The following is a 17,662-nucleotide window of genomic DNA, read 5'->3' on the forward strand; positions in this document are numbered from 1 at the left end:
TTTAAATACACAACAAAATTATAAAATTTTAATATTTGAAAAATTAATTAGTAAAATTTGCAAACTAACATATGAACCCACAGATTAAGTCAGTTAAAACTGTAAGTTGTACTAAAAATTAAACATAATTATATAAATTAAAAAAAAAAAAAAAAAAAGAGTCTATTATTGATAAGGTCCATTAACTTATTAGACCGTGGACTTATTAAATCGACTCGCAGATTTGAACCCATCTCTCCACCCCTACTAGAGCCTAAAATATCTTAGTTAGGACACACAACACTTGACTTTACTACTTCTGCTACTACTCCAACCATTTTCTATTTTTGTTTCTTCGGAAAAAAAAAACTTTAAAGTGAAATTATCTAAACAGTGAGCAAAAAATGATATTCATTCTTGAATATTAAAGTTAACATTATCACATAGCTTTTGTTGGAGTACAAATTGTCATATATTTTAAATTATGTTAATGAAGAATCCTTACAAAATTCCATTTTAGATGTTACTTGCACTTTCTTTATATATTCCATTTTCCTGAACAACCAATATCTGATATCTACCCTCTATCTTCTACATCACCCATGAACCCATCTGAGCATTCTATGGAACAGGGAATATCTCAGCAGGTACCCTTTTCTTTCTTGTTGCAATCTAAACTAAGCAAACTCATTGTCACCCCTCAATGCTTGCACATTCTCTTGTCAACAATGTGAATGTTTTGTCTGCTAAACTTCTCTCGAGCAAGATAAAATCGAGCAAGTCTGAAACTTTGAGCAAAATTTGGTATACACTTTGTATTAATGATTAGTACCCCAAAGGTGTATAAGAAGGGCATTTGTGGGTTCTTGAAGGGATTGGAAAGGCATTAGTGACCTTTTCTATTGGCTGCATTATAGTGGATTTTGGTAGTGATGGGTGTGATTTATGATTTATCTAGACATTGTGTAGTATAACATGGGGTCTTCACTTTGCCGCTTGAACTGTTTGGTAGAGGTGATGAATCAGCTGTTCAAGTTTGAAGACAATAGGCCATCTCAGCAGGGACAGAGTAAGAGTATGCATCCTTGTTTCACTGAGAGCGTTTCAGCAGCTGGTGGCCTGGTCCTGATGAACTGCTCCATTTGTTTCCTCTCTTCAAAAGTCTTGTTTGCTTAGTGTTTGTGTATTCAGTTATAGGGTCACATGTAAAATAACAGATTTTAATTGAAGAGATATTTTAATTCTAGCGTTAGCTTTTTTTGGATAAACTTTTCCAAAGAATACCTTTAAGAAAAAAATAGGAAAAAAAATTGAAACAAGTTTTTCCATAAGTTAAAACTAGTTTATACATAAGTTAAAATTAAGATTTTAGAGAAACTAATATAAGAAAGCTTCTACAAATTAACTTATGAATAAACTTATTTTAGTTTACCTAGAAGTTTGTTTCATTTTTTTTTCTTTCTATTTGTTTCTCTCAAAAGTGTTTATACAAAAAATTACCTAAACAAACCCTTACTATTGCTTGGTCATATGATTTTGATACTTAGGAGGTGGTGAGATGCTAGCTAGCTACTGAATGATGAAATTGTGAAGAAATTTTTGTTATCTTTGTCACATAGCATTTGCAAAAATATAACTCTGTATATTCTTGTGTTTGTCTTGTTGTGTTAGAATTTCAAGAGGACATCTTGCGCAACTGTGCTTACTCTAGCTTACCAAAGTCTTGGAGCAGTATACGGTGACCTCAGTACTTCCCCTCTTTATGTTTACAAGACCACATTCTCAGGGAAATTGAGCCTCAAAGAAGACGATGAAGAAATTTTTGGGGTGCTTTCATTTATCTTCTGGACATTTACCATTGTCACTCTCTTCAAATACGTGTTCATCGTGATGTCTGCTGATGACAATGGGGAAGGTAGAACCTCCCAGCATAATTCTGGTGTTTTATATTACTATGGAGTGTGTCTATCCACCCCTTCAATTCTTCAAGATGCTATTTGGCACTTCCCTTCGAAGCTAAGCCAATGAAGGATGCACAATTTTGTAATCACATTCTTAGTGAAGGAAAAATTCACCACTAACTTCTGGATATTTGTGTGCCATGAATGTCAAATGGAATCACAGGATTACAAAAAGCATACTCTATAAATATGCTATTGCATTCATTTGCTCATTTTTGGATTTATATAATTATTAACATAGTTGTTTTCTACTTTTTTTTTTTTTTTTTCACGAGTTAGACAGGATAAAATTTTCAAACTTAATTTACATATTGCTTTAGCTACTATTCTATATACTAACAACAGAAGTTTTCTGTCATCCTACATCTTTATGGATTGAACAGTAAGTCAGTAAGCAAGAATTACTATCAATATCATAGCCCTTGTGAATTGTGATAACTAATTGGAACCTGAGATAGCACATCACTTTTGTGCAGGGGGTACCTTTGCATTATACTCACTTCTCTGTCGAAATGCCAGACTAAGTACTTTACCAAATCAACAACCAACAGATGAGAAATTGTCTACTTATGCCACAGAAGATTCTGCAGACACATGGCAGTCTTCTCTGTTGAGGTTATTCCTTGAAAAGCACCCGGGGATTCGGAAAGGACTTCTGGTCTTTGTCCTGCTAGGAACCTGTATGGCAATTGGGGATGGTGTGATTACTCCTGCAATATCAGGTAGTTAATCTGGAGCAGCCCCTGAGGTTCTATAATGATGTTTACTTGATGGCTCATTGGTTCCTGTAAGCTATCACCTAAACTTTAGCTATCTGGCATTACTTGTGCATGTAAAAAAGAACTTAAAGTTAGTATATAGGATCTGTTCGAATAAACTTATCCGAAAACTTATTTTTAACTTATGTATAAATTAGTTTTAGTTTATAGACAAATTTGTTTCATTTTTCTTTCTTATTATTTTTGTTCCTTTAAAAGTACTTACAGAGAAGTTTATTCAAACAGATTTAGTCTAAAAACACACGAGTATGTTATCACTTATTGACTCCATTACAGATTCATGAAATTCATCCCTGCAAAGGAGGTATACAAATTTCTAGAATTGAAATTTCAAGTTACTGTTACATTCACTAAATAATTTTATCATATTTTACATTAAATATTTACACATTTTTGAGAAATTATACTTATTCTGGATATATGTTTTAAACATTTTCTGCTTCACATCGTAAACGTAATTCACTAATTGTGCATTTCATCATCTAATATATCTAGCCTGAGCACTTGTTAGCAAAGAAATAAAAAAAAATCACTGAAGGCTAATTGATATTTTATATTTCTCTGGTATGTTCTTAACTTTGATAGGGAGGGAAATTATAAATATAACGCTTTTTTCGAGGACGACTTGTACACTGAAACATAATCTGTTTAGTGATTTTTTTCTGTGCACTTCAATAAATACTGGGGAAAGTTTTTGGTCCCATACCAATTGATTTGGTAATGGATGGTTGTTAGTAAACAAAAGATTTTACGACAGAGGTCATAAACATGTGCAAGTTTTAAATAACGATCGAGGGCAGAATATGCTGGATGCAGGCTGTAACAGGGCATTTTTTTAAAATTGGAGGGACAAGGAATGAAAGAATTTCTCCTTGAATTTTTAATTATTACACTTAAGGAAATTGCCATTGCATTTTTTCTTAGCAAAAGAAATTAAGTTAGATTATGTATCATGAATCAAATGTTTTTACTTTTCAATTCAATACATGTCATATTGCAAAATTCTTGGATCAATATTTTGTTCTTTTTCTTCGTTTGGTGCACTTGTTATAAGATCATGACTTATAAGTTGATATTTGTAGACTTATGTGTGTGTTTCTCCTCTATGTCTATTTTCCTTTTAGTTCTTGCTGCAGTTTCTGGCGTTAAAGTCAAAATCAGTGAACTCCATGACAGTAAGTCCAGCATGCTTCTTTCATTGCCACCTGTCATATATCATCCATTTGCATTCTATAAAAACTTTAGGTGATTTTTCCTGCAGATTATGTTATAATGGTCTCGTGTGTCATTTTGGTCGGGCTATTCTCCATTCAGCATCATGGCACACATAGAGTTGCTTTCTTGTTTGCTCCAGTTGTTGCAACATGGCTTTTGTGTATCAGTGGTATTGGTGTATACAACATATTCTACTGGAACCCGAAAATATATCGTGCACTTTCTCCAGTCTACATGGTGAAGTTCATCAAAACAACTGGCATTGAAGGATGGTTGTCATTAGGAGGAGTGGTGCTTTCCATTACAGGTACTGATATATGTCTAGACAAAACTTAGATATAATTCCTTAAATATAATTGATGCTTTTCTCCAATTAGAATTGGAGTTTTACCTTTGTAATATGTATAAATGTATAATTGTATATTATTAAAATTTAAATCTCAGTAAATTACTTAGGTACAATAAATTTAAATGTATATTAATGAGGTAAAACTCCAATTTTTATCGAAGAACAAACCTTACCTAAATAACTGTATATAAGTTCTGTCCTTTTATTAGCAGCTGGTTGCCGTTCTTGAAGTGATTTTTCTCTCAACACTCTCAGGTGTGGAGACCATGTTTGCTAACTTGGGTCATTTTTCTGCTCTCCCAATAAAGGTAAATTGACGGTGTAGTTTATGTTTGACTAACTCGATGCCGTTAGTTGATCTGCCATACCAAATTAACTAAAATGCATTATGCTTTAACAGTAGTACTTTAATCTCAGATAGCTTTCACATGTATAGTATATCCCTGCCTCATTCTGGCATATATGGGTGAGGCTGCATTCCTCACTAGACATCATGAAGACATTCAGAGAAGTTTCTACAAAGCCATACCAGGCAAGAATTTAAGTACCACAGACTGTCAATGTTAATTTTGGTCTCTATGGTGTAACTCTGTCACTACTATTTTTCTGCAGAACCTGTGTTTTGGCCAGTGTTCATAGTGGCCACTTTTGCAGCCATTTTAAGAAGTCAAGCAGTAATTTCTGCTACCTTTTCCATTATAAGCCAGTGCCATGCATTAAATTGTTTTCCTTCAGTGAAGATTATTCACACTTCAACCAGAATATATGGGCAGATATACATCCCAGAAGTCAATTGGATATTAATGTGCTTTTGTTTGGCTATCACCATTGGCCTAAGGGACACTAACATGATAGGTCATGCATATGGTACACTTCTTTTCCACCATGATTTTGATGTTTTAAGTATTGACAAGTAAATTTAACTATTTTGATGGATCTGTAGGGCTGGCAATCACCACTATTATGTTTGTGACAACATTCTTGATGACACTAGTAATTGTGATTGTCTGGAAGCAAGGAATAATAAAAGCCATTACATTTCTGCTATTGTTTGGATCAATTGAACTTCTTTACATCTCAGCTTGTATCTGCAAGGTTCCTGAAGGAGGGTGGATTTCACTTGTGCTATGTTTTATCTTTATGTGTATAATGTACACATGGAACTATGGGACAATGAAGAAACAGCAATTTGATGTGGAAAACAAGGTTTCAATGAATAGGATGCTATCTATGGGACCTTCCCTCGGCATGGTTCGTGTCCCAGGCGTGGGACTCATGTACTCTAATCTGGCTTCTGGTTTCCCTGCTATGTTTGGTCACTTTGTTACAAACTTGCCAGCATTCCATCAGGTGCTAGTTTTTGTTTGTGTCAAATCTGTTCAAGTCCCTCGTGTCAGTGAAACCGAACGGTTGGTCATCAGTAGGGTCAGTTCTAAGGAGCTTGGCATGTTTCATTGCATTGTGAGGTATGGTTACATGGACATCCAACAGGAGAAATATAATTTTGAGAACAAGTTGATATCTGCTATAATACAATTTGTGGAATCTGAGGAGAGCATAGCAGAACCAACACGTGAGTTGTCAGCAAATGATGGCAACTCAAATGTGGAAGAACTTGGTGTTTCTCTTTCACAAAACACATTTGATGAGTCATGTTGTGAAGAGAACTTGTTCCCATCTTCATGTGTTTTGCAGGTAATGGTGAATGGTGATGACCATATTGAAAAGTCTTTCTACAAAGATGAGTCTATGCAGATTATGAAAGCAAAAGAGTTTGGTGTTACCTATATACTAGGTCATTCACTTGCAAGGGCAAATAACTCATCTTCCTTCCTAAAGAAATTTGCTATAGATATTGTTTTTGCATTTCTAAGCAAGAATTGCAGAGAGTCTGATGCTGTTCTGGATGTTCCCCATACTTCTTTGCTAGAGGTTGGCATGACTTACTATGTCTAATTTTTTTGAGCCATTTACACAGAAGAGAATAGTCAAGAGTTTAATGTTGGTACGAAAAAAGTAACACTGACAATGACTTCTACTACAAGCCAAAGATCAAGATTAATCAGTGGTAGATTTTTAATCATTGATCTCTAGGTCTCCATAGTTCGGTATCAAATAATGTAATTCAAAAAATCTATTTCATTCAAGAGAATAGATTACACTGACAAATTTGCACATAAAATATGCATACTCTACCATCATGACAGCCTACTTTCTGTTTCTCGTTCCTTTTACTTTGTGAAAGGAGGAGGGCTCCAATGATATACATACAAATGGTGTGTTCCTTTTTGGTTCATTATGTAAGAAAAGAAATGTTAGCAGCTGATAGAACTCAATTCAAAGTAGCAAATCTAGTTTATGATTATGTCATTTGAATTATGTTATTTGAATTTTGTTATAATAGTTTATCTTTAGGACTTATCTTTTTTCATCAATTTTAGGGAGTTAATTGAGAGAGATGATAATAAATACAAATTAGCTTAAGAGAGGGGATTATTGGAGAAATTTTATTGGATTGTAATAGGATTCGGTGTTCTGGGAGAACGAGATAGTAGAATAATTTGTCAATTTCTATTTTTTATTTGAAATACTAATATCCAGCCATTTTTGGATTTCCATCATTGGTCCGACCTTTCGGATAGCTCAACATGGTTTCTAAGGTTGATGGATTGGAATCCAAAGTCGTAACTTTGGATGCCCAATTTCAGGGATTACAATCCACAGTTGTTGATTTCCAGCAATGTGTAATTAAGGAAGCACATGCAAATGAGATTGAACGTCATGAAAGTGTTGAGTTTCAATCCATGATCACTCAATTGTTAAAATTGGATCGTTTGAGCAGAAATGTATTTCCATGTGCATGATACCCTACTAAAACAAAAACTCCTCTTGCCCAATTGTCAATGAAAGGGCATGTCATCCATTGGTTTTCCTTGCTATGGGAGGGTGATCTAGGTCTCTCATGGGAGAAGTTAAAGGAGATATTTCTTGACCGCTTTGGGGAAATAAATACTTGAAATCCATATGAACAACTACTCGCCCTTACATGGGAGCATTCTGTGACAGAATTTTATTGAAGAGTTTAAGTTTTTGTCCTCTCAAGTCCCTTTGCCCCTTGCCTAACTGTACCATAAGCCATTAAATATTTTATGCATGGGTTAAAGTCCAAAATTATACGTTGGATGCGTCTTCACCAACCAGAAACAATTAATAGGGCTATTTCTCTAGCTCGAGATGTGGAGTGTGCTCTATATGGGGAGGTAGATAGCAAGGTGAAAAGCTTTGGTCTAAAACCAATTGTCAATGTTGAACTAAATTACCATAAGTTTGAGACTTTGTTTTCTCCCCCTTCTCATCCCGCCTTTTATCATAAAAATAAATCCCAAAATTCAAAACCTAAACCCAAGTCACATGAGTCAGGGTTATAGTTTGACAATAACAGACACCTGGGAGATGTGAGGAGTAAGGGAACTCTCTATCTATCTTCTCAAGAATTGTTCGGTAGGAGGAAGAAGGGGTTGTGTTATCGTTGCGGTCAAAGATACTATCTTATGTATCACAGTTGTCAAAGTGGGCTCTAATTCGTGGGCTAACTAGACCCACCTTGAAAGCGGGACAGATCGAGCCAAAAAAATAAAAAAATTATGATGGATTAAAAAATGTGACCTGGCCCACTTTTGACACAGTCCACCCGGGTTGAACCTGTGGTGGGCCGGGCTGCCCACCTAACGCACTTCCTATCCCATCAACCTAACATAATTAACTATTTATTATTATATATGTATTATTTTAACAATATATCATTTTTTTATAGATAAAGATAAAATCAATGTTAAACAATATGAAATTATTATAAATTTATCTATTCAAACCACTAATGAAATTTAATATTGATGAGTAATCACTCTCATGAAAGGATTTTTATTTTTTTGTTTCAATTTTTTAAAGTTGTATACTTTTTAATTTAAGTTTAATATTGTATGCATGATACTTAGTTTGATAATTTTTTACTTTAGATGATAGATTATTTTATATTGAAATTTATTTTAAATTATTTTAAAAAAAATTAGGTGGGTTGGTGGGCCGACCCATTTAGCCCACCAACCCATGGTGGGCTGGATCGGACTAGGAAATTTTGTATAATAAATTTGATGGGCAGAGTCAGGTCAACCCACTTAAAAAGTGGGTTGAGGTGGATCGGGTCAAACGAGTTGGACTGACCCATTTTGACAACTTTAATCAATGTCAAACAAATAAGTCGCACTCTGTTGAGATTTTCGTTGAAATTAACTTTTGTTCTTGTTATAAATCATTTTAACTCTAACAACGGACTCAAACATGGTAAGTATACCGGCCGTACAAGTAGTAAATTTAAATCGTATCCATAGGGACTAATTAGGTAAAACAAGCATTTAATGACTATTTATGGCTAAAGAATAATTCTAATTTCTCATTGTCATGCATTTGAAGTAAAGATTATGACTGTTGGAATTTTAAAACTATAATATAAGTTGTGTGTGTGTGTGGAAAGGATAAGAAATGGTATTGTGTTTTGTAAGATTTTGGGATCAGATATCACCGAACTTCACTTTGATGAATCATTGTTCTCTTATTGCATTCATTGCCTAGTCAACCCATAAGTTTACTAAAACCTAATCCCTTAGAGTAAGAGCCTAGGTGCATATAGTGAATATCAATTCCTTGAGTATCCAATACATACACCTGCATTACGGGTTAGGGTTTAAGACTACTAATGGGCCAAACTCCATTCCTAGATACATTTCCCACTAGGTATTTTGTTTCAGATCTAGTTTCAAAGGCTATTTTCAATACCCAATGGACTTTATATCAAGCAAAGGAGAATCAATCTAGAGCAAGCATTAAGAATAGAGACATAACACAACAATGAATGAAACAATATATATATATATATATATATATATCATTAATAAAGTGAAGATTACATAAGAGTTACGTTGGTTACATCTAACCCCACAAAGCAATGGGTAAAACTGCTCAAAATAATGAGGGTGAAACAAAAATAGAGATGGAAGAAACGAAGGAAAGACCCACACACGAACGGTCCCAAGCACTGAGAATCCCTTCCACAGCTCCTAGAAGTCGCCCAATGTGTGAATGAGGGAATGAGCCTTGAAGATTTGATCAAATACGAGCTGGGTGAGTCAGGATAGGGTTTACACGCTCGACGCGTTATACTTCGCGCCCGGGGCAGGGTCTTCTAGAGAGGTAATTACTCTCTGTCTCGAGTTGCGCCTGACATGGGTACTCCTGTGCCCGGCGTAATGTCTTCTAGAGAGTTTGAATGCTCTCTGTCTTGAAGCACGTCCGGCGCAGATGCTCTTGCACTCGGCATAATGCTGAAGTGCAGAGATGATGCTCTTTGTATTTCTCAAATCTGACACGGGTAGTCTACGCCCGGCGTGATATTGCTTCTCCTACTCCTTAGCTCTTTCAATTTCTAATCCAAAGGGTCTTCAACTTCAACTCTTCAACTCAATATCTGCATAAAAAATGAGGTGTATCAGGGTATTGTTAGATAATTTTTGGGTTAGCTATATCTGCACAAAAATTAATCAAAAGAGAACAATTATATTGGAAGAGTGCATGGGATGAGTGAAATTGTTCAATAATTCCTATATAAATATAAGTATAAATGAGACTTAACACACTCACCTTGCTTGTTGAAGATGAAGTTATAAATGGAGAAGGTGAAATCAAGTTGGTAAAGAGCAACATGTGGAGGAACAAGAGAATGTGAATACATTAATACATTACTAGAAGAGGCTCATAGATGATTTAAACCTTGAGGACAAGGCTGATATCATAAAAGAGGGCACTAATAGAACCAAATTCAAAGTAGAAAATCTAGTTTATGATTATGTCATTTGAATTATGTTATTTGAATTTATTTTCACAGTTTATTTTTAACTAGGATTTATCATTTGAATTCTGTTATCATAGCTTATATTTAAGATTTAGTTTAGGATTATGTTATTTGAATTTTGTTATAATAACTTATCTTTATGATTTATCTTTTATTAATTTTAGGGACTCAGTTGAGGGAGATGATAATAAATACAGAACAGCTTGAGAGAAATGAAATGATTGGAGAAATTTTATTGGATGGTAATAAGAGTCAATGCTACGGAAGAAGAGGCAATATATTAATTTGCCAATCTCTATTTTTTATTTGAAATAATAATACCTTTCTATTTTTGGGTTTCCATCGGTAGCCACTCATTTCAACATTTCAACACATAATTTACTTTACTATTAGATAAAATATGAGTCTCACTAAAAAGAGTTGTCCAAATCTTTTGGTGTGTATTTGGTTTAGTAAAAAAAATTAAATGAAAGAAAGAGAGGGAAAAAAGGAAAGGAAAAGAAAGGAAAGAAAAAATAATAGAAAATAAGATAATTTGTAGCTTGTTTCATTTGGTATAATTTTTTTTTTAAAAAAAAAAGGTTAAAACTTTTCTTTCCTCTTGTTTAGGTGCATAGAAAGTAAAAGAAAAAAGAATGTATATAAAATGACATAAATATTTCTAATAAAAAATCATATTTTCTCATTCCATTCACTTTTGGATGGATTGGGAAAATAGGGATTTCACATTTTTTTTTCTACTTTGCCATCCTTCCTGAAATTACAATTGCCAGAAGGAATACATTATCACTTTTTTCTGTCTCTCCATGTTCCTTTCATTTGCATTATCTCTTTTAAAGCACAACATTAGTGAGACTTGCATAATTTTGAATCAATAATAGGAATGTGCTAGAAAGAGTGGATCACGACCAGTCCTGATTGAAATTTTCTTAGACAAGTTTGGTTGATTAAATCCAATTGAAGAGAAAATTTGTCATTAACCTTTCTCTTATTTCCTTTTAAGCAGTAGGTTCTAAGGTTTGACCACCTGTTATTTTACCACATCCACTGATCGATCATCAATGTTACAGCTTTTACTTTGGACAATAATGTTACATATATTGGTTGGACTTAGACGTATAAATATGGTATGGACCACCCTAATTTAGCTTGGAGAAGGATGAAAAATTAAATGATAAGCGTGGATAATTGATCCTAACTATCATGTTCATACTGTAGCAAGCAACCCATTTGAGACCTTACTCTTTAAGTAGTTAAACAAGCAATCGATGTATATATTCTACCAACTTTACTGTTTCAACTGCACAATAAATGTTTATAGCTGTCTGTTGAAGAAACTTCATTAAAAAAAAAAAAAACCTCCAAACTATCCGTTGATCAAACTTACATCCTATCTCAACACAATCAAATGGAATCTCTCAGATCTCATGCAATACTAAAATACCAATGGAATGCTTATAGCAAATATGATCTACCAAAACATTTTTTCATCGAAAATTTGATGTACATCCCTACTAGATTAGAGTGGAAGTTTTAGTTTTGCTTAATTTTGTGAAAATATTTTTTTTTCCAAATATTCTGCCAAGAATTTAATAATAAAAAATAATTGTTTCATTGAAATAAACTAAATTATATACACACACTAATGATGGCATGGACACAAATTTCTGCATTTAATACATTTATTCAATCAGTTAACTGTAACTTTAGCAATGAATAACATGAGGAGTTGGTATAATGGTGAGACAGTCTTTGGTCACACATTGTGGATAATTTTAACAAAAAAGCACATTTTCAATTTCCGTTGTGTAAAATCCCAGGTCAGTGACAATCATAGTTAAGACTCATTTTATCTTAGTAATTCAGACTTAATATAATCGTCCAGGATTTGAATAATCTAATTTTCATTCAACAGTACCAATTCATAACCAAGTGAATCTGTGAATGCAAGGGATCTGGGTTTTTAATGGCATTGTAGTTTTGAACAAATATTGGAAGGACTTTGAAAGGTTTTTTCTGTCTAACTGCTTTATCGTTCTTCACCCAAATGATTAGAGAAGCTCAAACTCACTCAACTGTCACACAACCAATCTCAATCACTTCACACTCTTTTGGTAGCACAGAGGTTGAAATTTGAAGTCTATTGTAGGAGTAGGAAGGAAGAAAGAGAGGTAAAGGAGTTCACAAGGGACATTAGACAATATAATATATTGTAAAAAAAATCAGAACAAAAAAGTATATATCAAAGGGATCTTATTTGGTATGTTGTAGTTATCAACAACTTTCCTTTCCTTATGAAAACTTTTTCACTTCACGAAACCTCACTATAGTACTCTTTTTTCCTACCCTCCTTTGTCCTTTCCTCCCTCATTGCTTGATAAGCAAAAATAACCAAATGTCATTCAAATTACAATTGACCGACTCAAAAGATGAAAAGCAACCATCACAATGAAGAGAGCTTGACCAATGATTCCATTGTTACCATCCCATATATTAATTAACATTTGGACAAAATATATTTTCCATGTGTTAGCACTTTGTAATCTGTTGGGTAGTCATCAATCAGATTCACAACACGTGTATAATAACAAACATGAAATTCCAAATCAAATTACATATGAAAAAGGGAAGATAAGACTCAAACAAGAAACATAATAAGCATGCACTCACTATAGAAGGGTCTAAGGCCAAATGATCTATCTAAAGAAATTTCTACACTGTATGTTGGGTGTGAACTCCAACACTATACAGTATGTACCACTAACCCTCAAACACATGACATTGGAACAACTTAAAGGACCAAACAAATAAGAGATTGAGAGAGATTAGATTGTAAATTTGACCGAAAGAATTAAAGGTTGTACCTAACATAACATTAAAAGGAAGCTATTAGATAATAGTGACTTCCAGCAAGCCCAAGTAATCTCTCATCTACGATAATATTTGCTAGAAAGACATCATAATGAATCTTTATAGCATAGGACATTGAAGTTTTGAAATGTACAAAGCATCCTTATTAAGACTTATTTACTCAGCATATCCACTAGGCCATTTCAACCTTCTTCTGGGGCATTCTTTGATATTTAACCCCTAGTCCTAAACATACCAAACTTACTTCAAAAGCAAAAGCAATATGAAAAGAAAATGATACAATCATACAAATATGAATTCTATAACCACACTATAGCCATCCTTCTAAGAAGTGAAAATGTCATTAGAGAATGAGCCTGAGATCACCCCCCTCAATAAAAATCCTGAAGTCCAAATGGCAAGAAATGAGTTACTAGAGAAAGAAAACAAGGATCTCAAACATGAAGTAGCTCGTTTGAAGTCACAGATAAGTTCACTCAAAGCACATAACATAGAGATGAAATCCATACTATGGAAGAAGATACAAAAATCCATAGATGACAACAATTCAGATGCACTTCAGCATAAAGCATCAGTTCAAGTAACCATCCTTGAAAAGAGTCCAAGTCCAACAAATCAGAAAGTGCATACAAATTCAGATTTGCAAGAAACACCTAATATTAAGTACAGATCAATAAAAGTACCACCACCTCCACCAAGGCCTGCTTCCAACCCTTTTCTTCCTTCACACAAAAATGAGAAAGAAATGAAAGTGCACCCATTGCCAACAACAGCACCACCACCACCTCCAACAGGACCAACACCACCAAAATCACTAGTTAGGTTGAAATCAGTGCGCCGTGTGCCAGAAGTAATAGAAATGTATCGTTCCCTGACAAGAAAGAATGCTAACAATGATAAAAAAAAATAAGTACCAATGGAACTGCTCCAGTTGCATTCACCAGAAACATGATTGAGGAAATTGAAAATCGATCAACTTTTCTCTCAGCTGTAAATTTAATTTCCAGGTGCTCATTTTTCAATTTTTATTAATCTTTACATATATCAAACAATGCTAGCTTGTTACTCAAGGACGCAAGAACATCAAATAGTAGTTATGTCATGCCATATTTCATTACATGTCATTACATTTTACCATTCTTTTCTACTTTCATTTTTGTAAACCTTTATACTAATTAAGATGGAGATGGGAATATCATTATAATTAGATAAATTATAAGTTATATAATGTTTAAAAAGACTTATGTCTATTGAACTACTAAGAATCGTCCTAATAGTGGAGTTGGAATAATATGCACAAAGTCTTAAGTTTGAATCTTGTTGTCTTTTGATTAAAAAAAAAATTGCCTATTTTCAAAGCATCAATTCTCCCTTTAGATGAAAGCAACAAAGTCTTAAGTTTGAATTTTTTTGTTATTGTAATCTTTTCTAGTTGTTAAAAAAAGGACATAATTCTATTTGAATACGAGTTTAGAAGCACTTTTGATAGCTTCTACTATAAAATACTCTTTATTTTTAGTAAAAATCTCTCAAAAGTACTTTTAGTCTATATCCAAATAGGTTCTGATGCTTATTTTCAAGCACCAATTCTCTCTTTTGATAAAAGATTAGTGTTATATGTTAAATATATGTAATTATATACATGGTATTATGGTCATGTCATGTACTATGATTTTAAAGTTTTTCAAATTTATGTGTCTCATGTCATATTTGTGCTTCCCTTGATACTATGAACACTCATGGGGCAGATAAAATCAGATGTTAAAAGACAAGGGGAGTTCATCAGTTTCTTGATAAAAGAGGTAGAGTCTGCTACATATGCAAATATTTCAGAAGTGGAGGAATTTGTGAAATGGCTAGATGGGGAGCTATCTTCATTGGTTGATGAACGTTCAGTGCTGAAGCATTTTCCACACTGGCCAGAACAAAAAGCAAATGCACTTAGGGAAGCTTCTTGCAACTACAGAGAACTGAAGAACCTTGAGTCAGAAGTGTCATCATTTGAGGACAATCCAAAAGAGCCATTGTCTCAGGCTTTGAAAAGGATGCAAGCACTTCAGGACAGGCGAGCATGTACAAAACTAAAAATGTTCAGTAATTGAGTGTGTTTGTGCAATGCTTAAGAGTCATTCCAAGATCAACTTTGAATCTGCAAGTTGGAGAGAAGTGTGAACAGTGCAGAGAGGACAAGGGAGAGTGCAAGTAAAAGATACAGGAATTTTCGTATCCCTTGGGAGTGGATGCTGGACACAGGCCTCATTGGTCAGGTAAGCAACACATGGCTTATTTGTGTAGTAAAAAACTAATAATAATTAATGAATAAATAATGCATGTAAAGATTTTACACTATTATCTAATCATATATATGATAAATGTGGAGGAATTTACTTATTTCAAAATTGACAGTACCTGATAGTTAACATTGAATTTTCAACGATACATCAAGTCTACCAAATTTTACAAAATTTTAAAACTAATAATAATTAATGAATAAATAATGCATGTAAAGATTTTACACTGTTATCTAATTATATATATGATAAATGTGGAGGAATTTACTTATTTCAAAACTGATAGTACCTGATAGTTAACATTGAATTTTCAACGATACATCAAGTCTACCAAATTTTACAAAATTTAAAAACTAATAATAATTAATGAATAACTAATACATGTAAAGATTTTACACCGTTATCTAATCATATATATGATAAATGTGGAGGAATTTACTTATTTCAAAATTGACAGTACCTGATAGTTAACATTGAATTTTCAACGATACATCAAGTCTACCAAATTTTACAAAATTTAAAAACTAATAATAATTAATGAATAAATAATTCATGTAAAGACTTTACACTGTTATCTAATTATATATATGATAAATTTGGAGGAATTTACTTATTTCAAAACTGACAGTACCTGATAGTTAACATTGAATTTTCAACAATACATAGTCTACCAAATTTTACAAAATTTAAAAACTAATAATAATTAAGGAATAAATAATGCATGTAAAGTTTTTACACCGTTATCTAATCATATATATGATAAATGTGGAGGAATTTACTTATTTCAAAATTGACCATACCTGATAGTTAACATTGAATTTTCAACAATACATCAAGTCTACCAAATTTTACAAAATTTAAAAACTAATAATAATTAATAAATAAATAATGCATGTAAAGATTTTACACCGTTATCTAATCATGTATATGATAAATGTGGAAGAATTTACTTATTTCAAAATTGACGGTACTTGATAGTTAACATTGAATTTTCAACAATACATCAAGTCTACCAAATTTTACAAAATTTAAAAATTATATCATCCTTTATTATATAGATTCAAATCAACATGTAATATGCTTTTGGAAATATCCGTTCATTTTAAATTAATGTAATGAAGTATAAAATAATTTTTAAATTTTATAAAAATTTGCAAACTTAACTTATTAATTAAAAATAATTAATTTGGCAATTGAATCATTAAAATTTAATGTAGATCTCATGAATTATTGGATGAAAGAATTCAACTAAAAGTTACTCTTGATGAATTAAGTGAATGACTCCCATAATAAATTTATTTACTTTTGTAATAAATACCTTAGAAATCATACCAAATTTGATTTTTAAATTATTGATAGTTTAAACTAAAAGCTTTTACATTACATGCCTAATTTCATGATAAATATCAAGATTGTAAGAATGGTTATGGGACCACAATTTTTGGACGCATCAAGGTTGTTGGAGGGTGTCTATAACTGCAATTATGATTACTACACCAACTACATTTGTTCAAAATTTTACAAAATATCAAGAAATGTGATGAAACTACACAATATCCTTTATTTTCCTTTAATTATTGATGAACCATGGTACATTTGGCTGCATGTAGATGAAGCTAAGTTCATTGAGGGTAGCAAGGGAATTCATGAAAAGGGTAACCAAGGAATTGGAGTCTAATGAAGCCTTGCATGAAGATAATATCTTTGTACAAGGAGTTAGGTTCGCATTCAGAGTACACCAGGTAGGTACATTACACCACCTCCTTAGATTTTCACAAAAAGAACATTTCCATAATTCCATTTGTTCATGTCATGAACCACCAAGACATTATTCAGTTTGCAGGTGGCTTTGATACAGAGACCATACAAGCATTTCAAGAATTGAAGAAGATTGGCAATGCATGAACATAAACTGAAAATCATTACCACAAAACCAAATTTGTTAAAATGAACCACATATATATGTTCATGTATATCCTAATCCTAAATTGTCTTCCCATGATTGCGTGATGTTCACACGTCAACGATGGATTATGTACACGAAGAATAATATTGATATGTTTTTATTATTAATTAGTATATTCTTCAAAAAGTCAATATACTTTTTTAAAAACAATTTGTTTATAAAGCAATCAAACTGACACTTTTAAAGTTAACCTAAAAAAACAAAAGCATATTAGAAATAATTTGTTAATAAGATCCTTCTTTTGCATAATAACTTTTTTTTTTTTTTTTTATCGTAGACAGAAGCATAACCCCTCAAAAGAAGCATTAAGAAAGTACAAAACATTAAGAAATGATTCTTTTGTAGC

The 17,662-nt window shown here is 32.8% G+C and overlaps 2 protein-coding genes across 2 annotated transcripts; both read left to right on the forward strand.

The window, feature by feature from the left end:
- The first annotated feature begins 301 nt into the window (after positions 1–301).
- On the forward strand, positions 302–6,704 carry LOC109814785 (potassium transporter 1). The gene is made up of 9 exons (XM_020379294.3): positions 302–626; positions 1,651–1,894; positions 2,417–2,662; positions 3,844–3,894; positions 3,981–4,241; positions 4,539–4,591; positions 4,701–4,815; positions 4,896–5,150; positions 5,227–6,704. Exons 1-9 carry the CDS (start codon positions 582–584, stop codon positions 6,237–6,239), a joined length of 2,283 nt encoding a protein of 760 aa, XP_020234883.1. The 5' UTR covers positions 302–581; the 3' UTR covers positions 6,240–6,704.
- Positions 6,705–12,667: 5,963 nt separating this feature from the next.
- Positions 12,668–17,255, forward strand: LOC109814776 (INCREASED PETAL GROWTH ANISOTROPY 1-like protein 1). The gene is given in 7 exon segments (XM_083072058.1): positions 12,668–13,645; positions 13,790–13,957; positions 13,960–14,049; positions 14,808–15,128; positions 15,216–15,326; positions 16,961–17,092; positions 17,187–17,255. Coding segments are annotated over 7 exon segments (1,140 nt in total). The 5' UTR covers positions 12,668–13,396.
- Positions 17,256–17,662: the final 407 nt, after the last annotated feature.

The sequence above is a fragment of the Cajanus cajan genome, chromosome 3, assembly GCF_000230855.2.
Source record: "Cajanus cajan strain Asha chromosome 3, NIPB_CcT2T_4, whole genome shotgun sequence".
Taxonomy (NCBI): domain Eukaryota; kingdom Viridiplantae; phylum Streptophyta; class Magnoliopsida; order Fabales; family Fabaceae; genus Cajanus; species Cajanus cajan.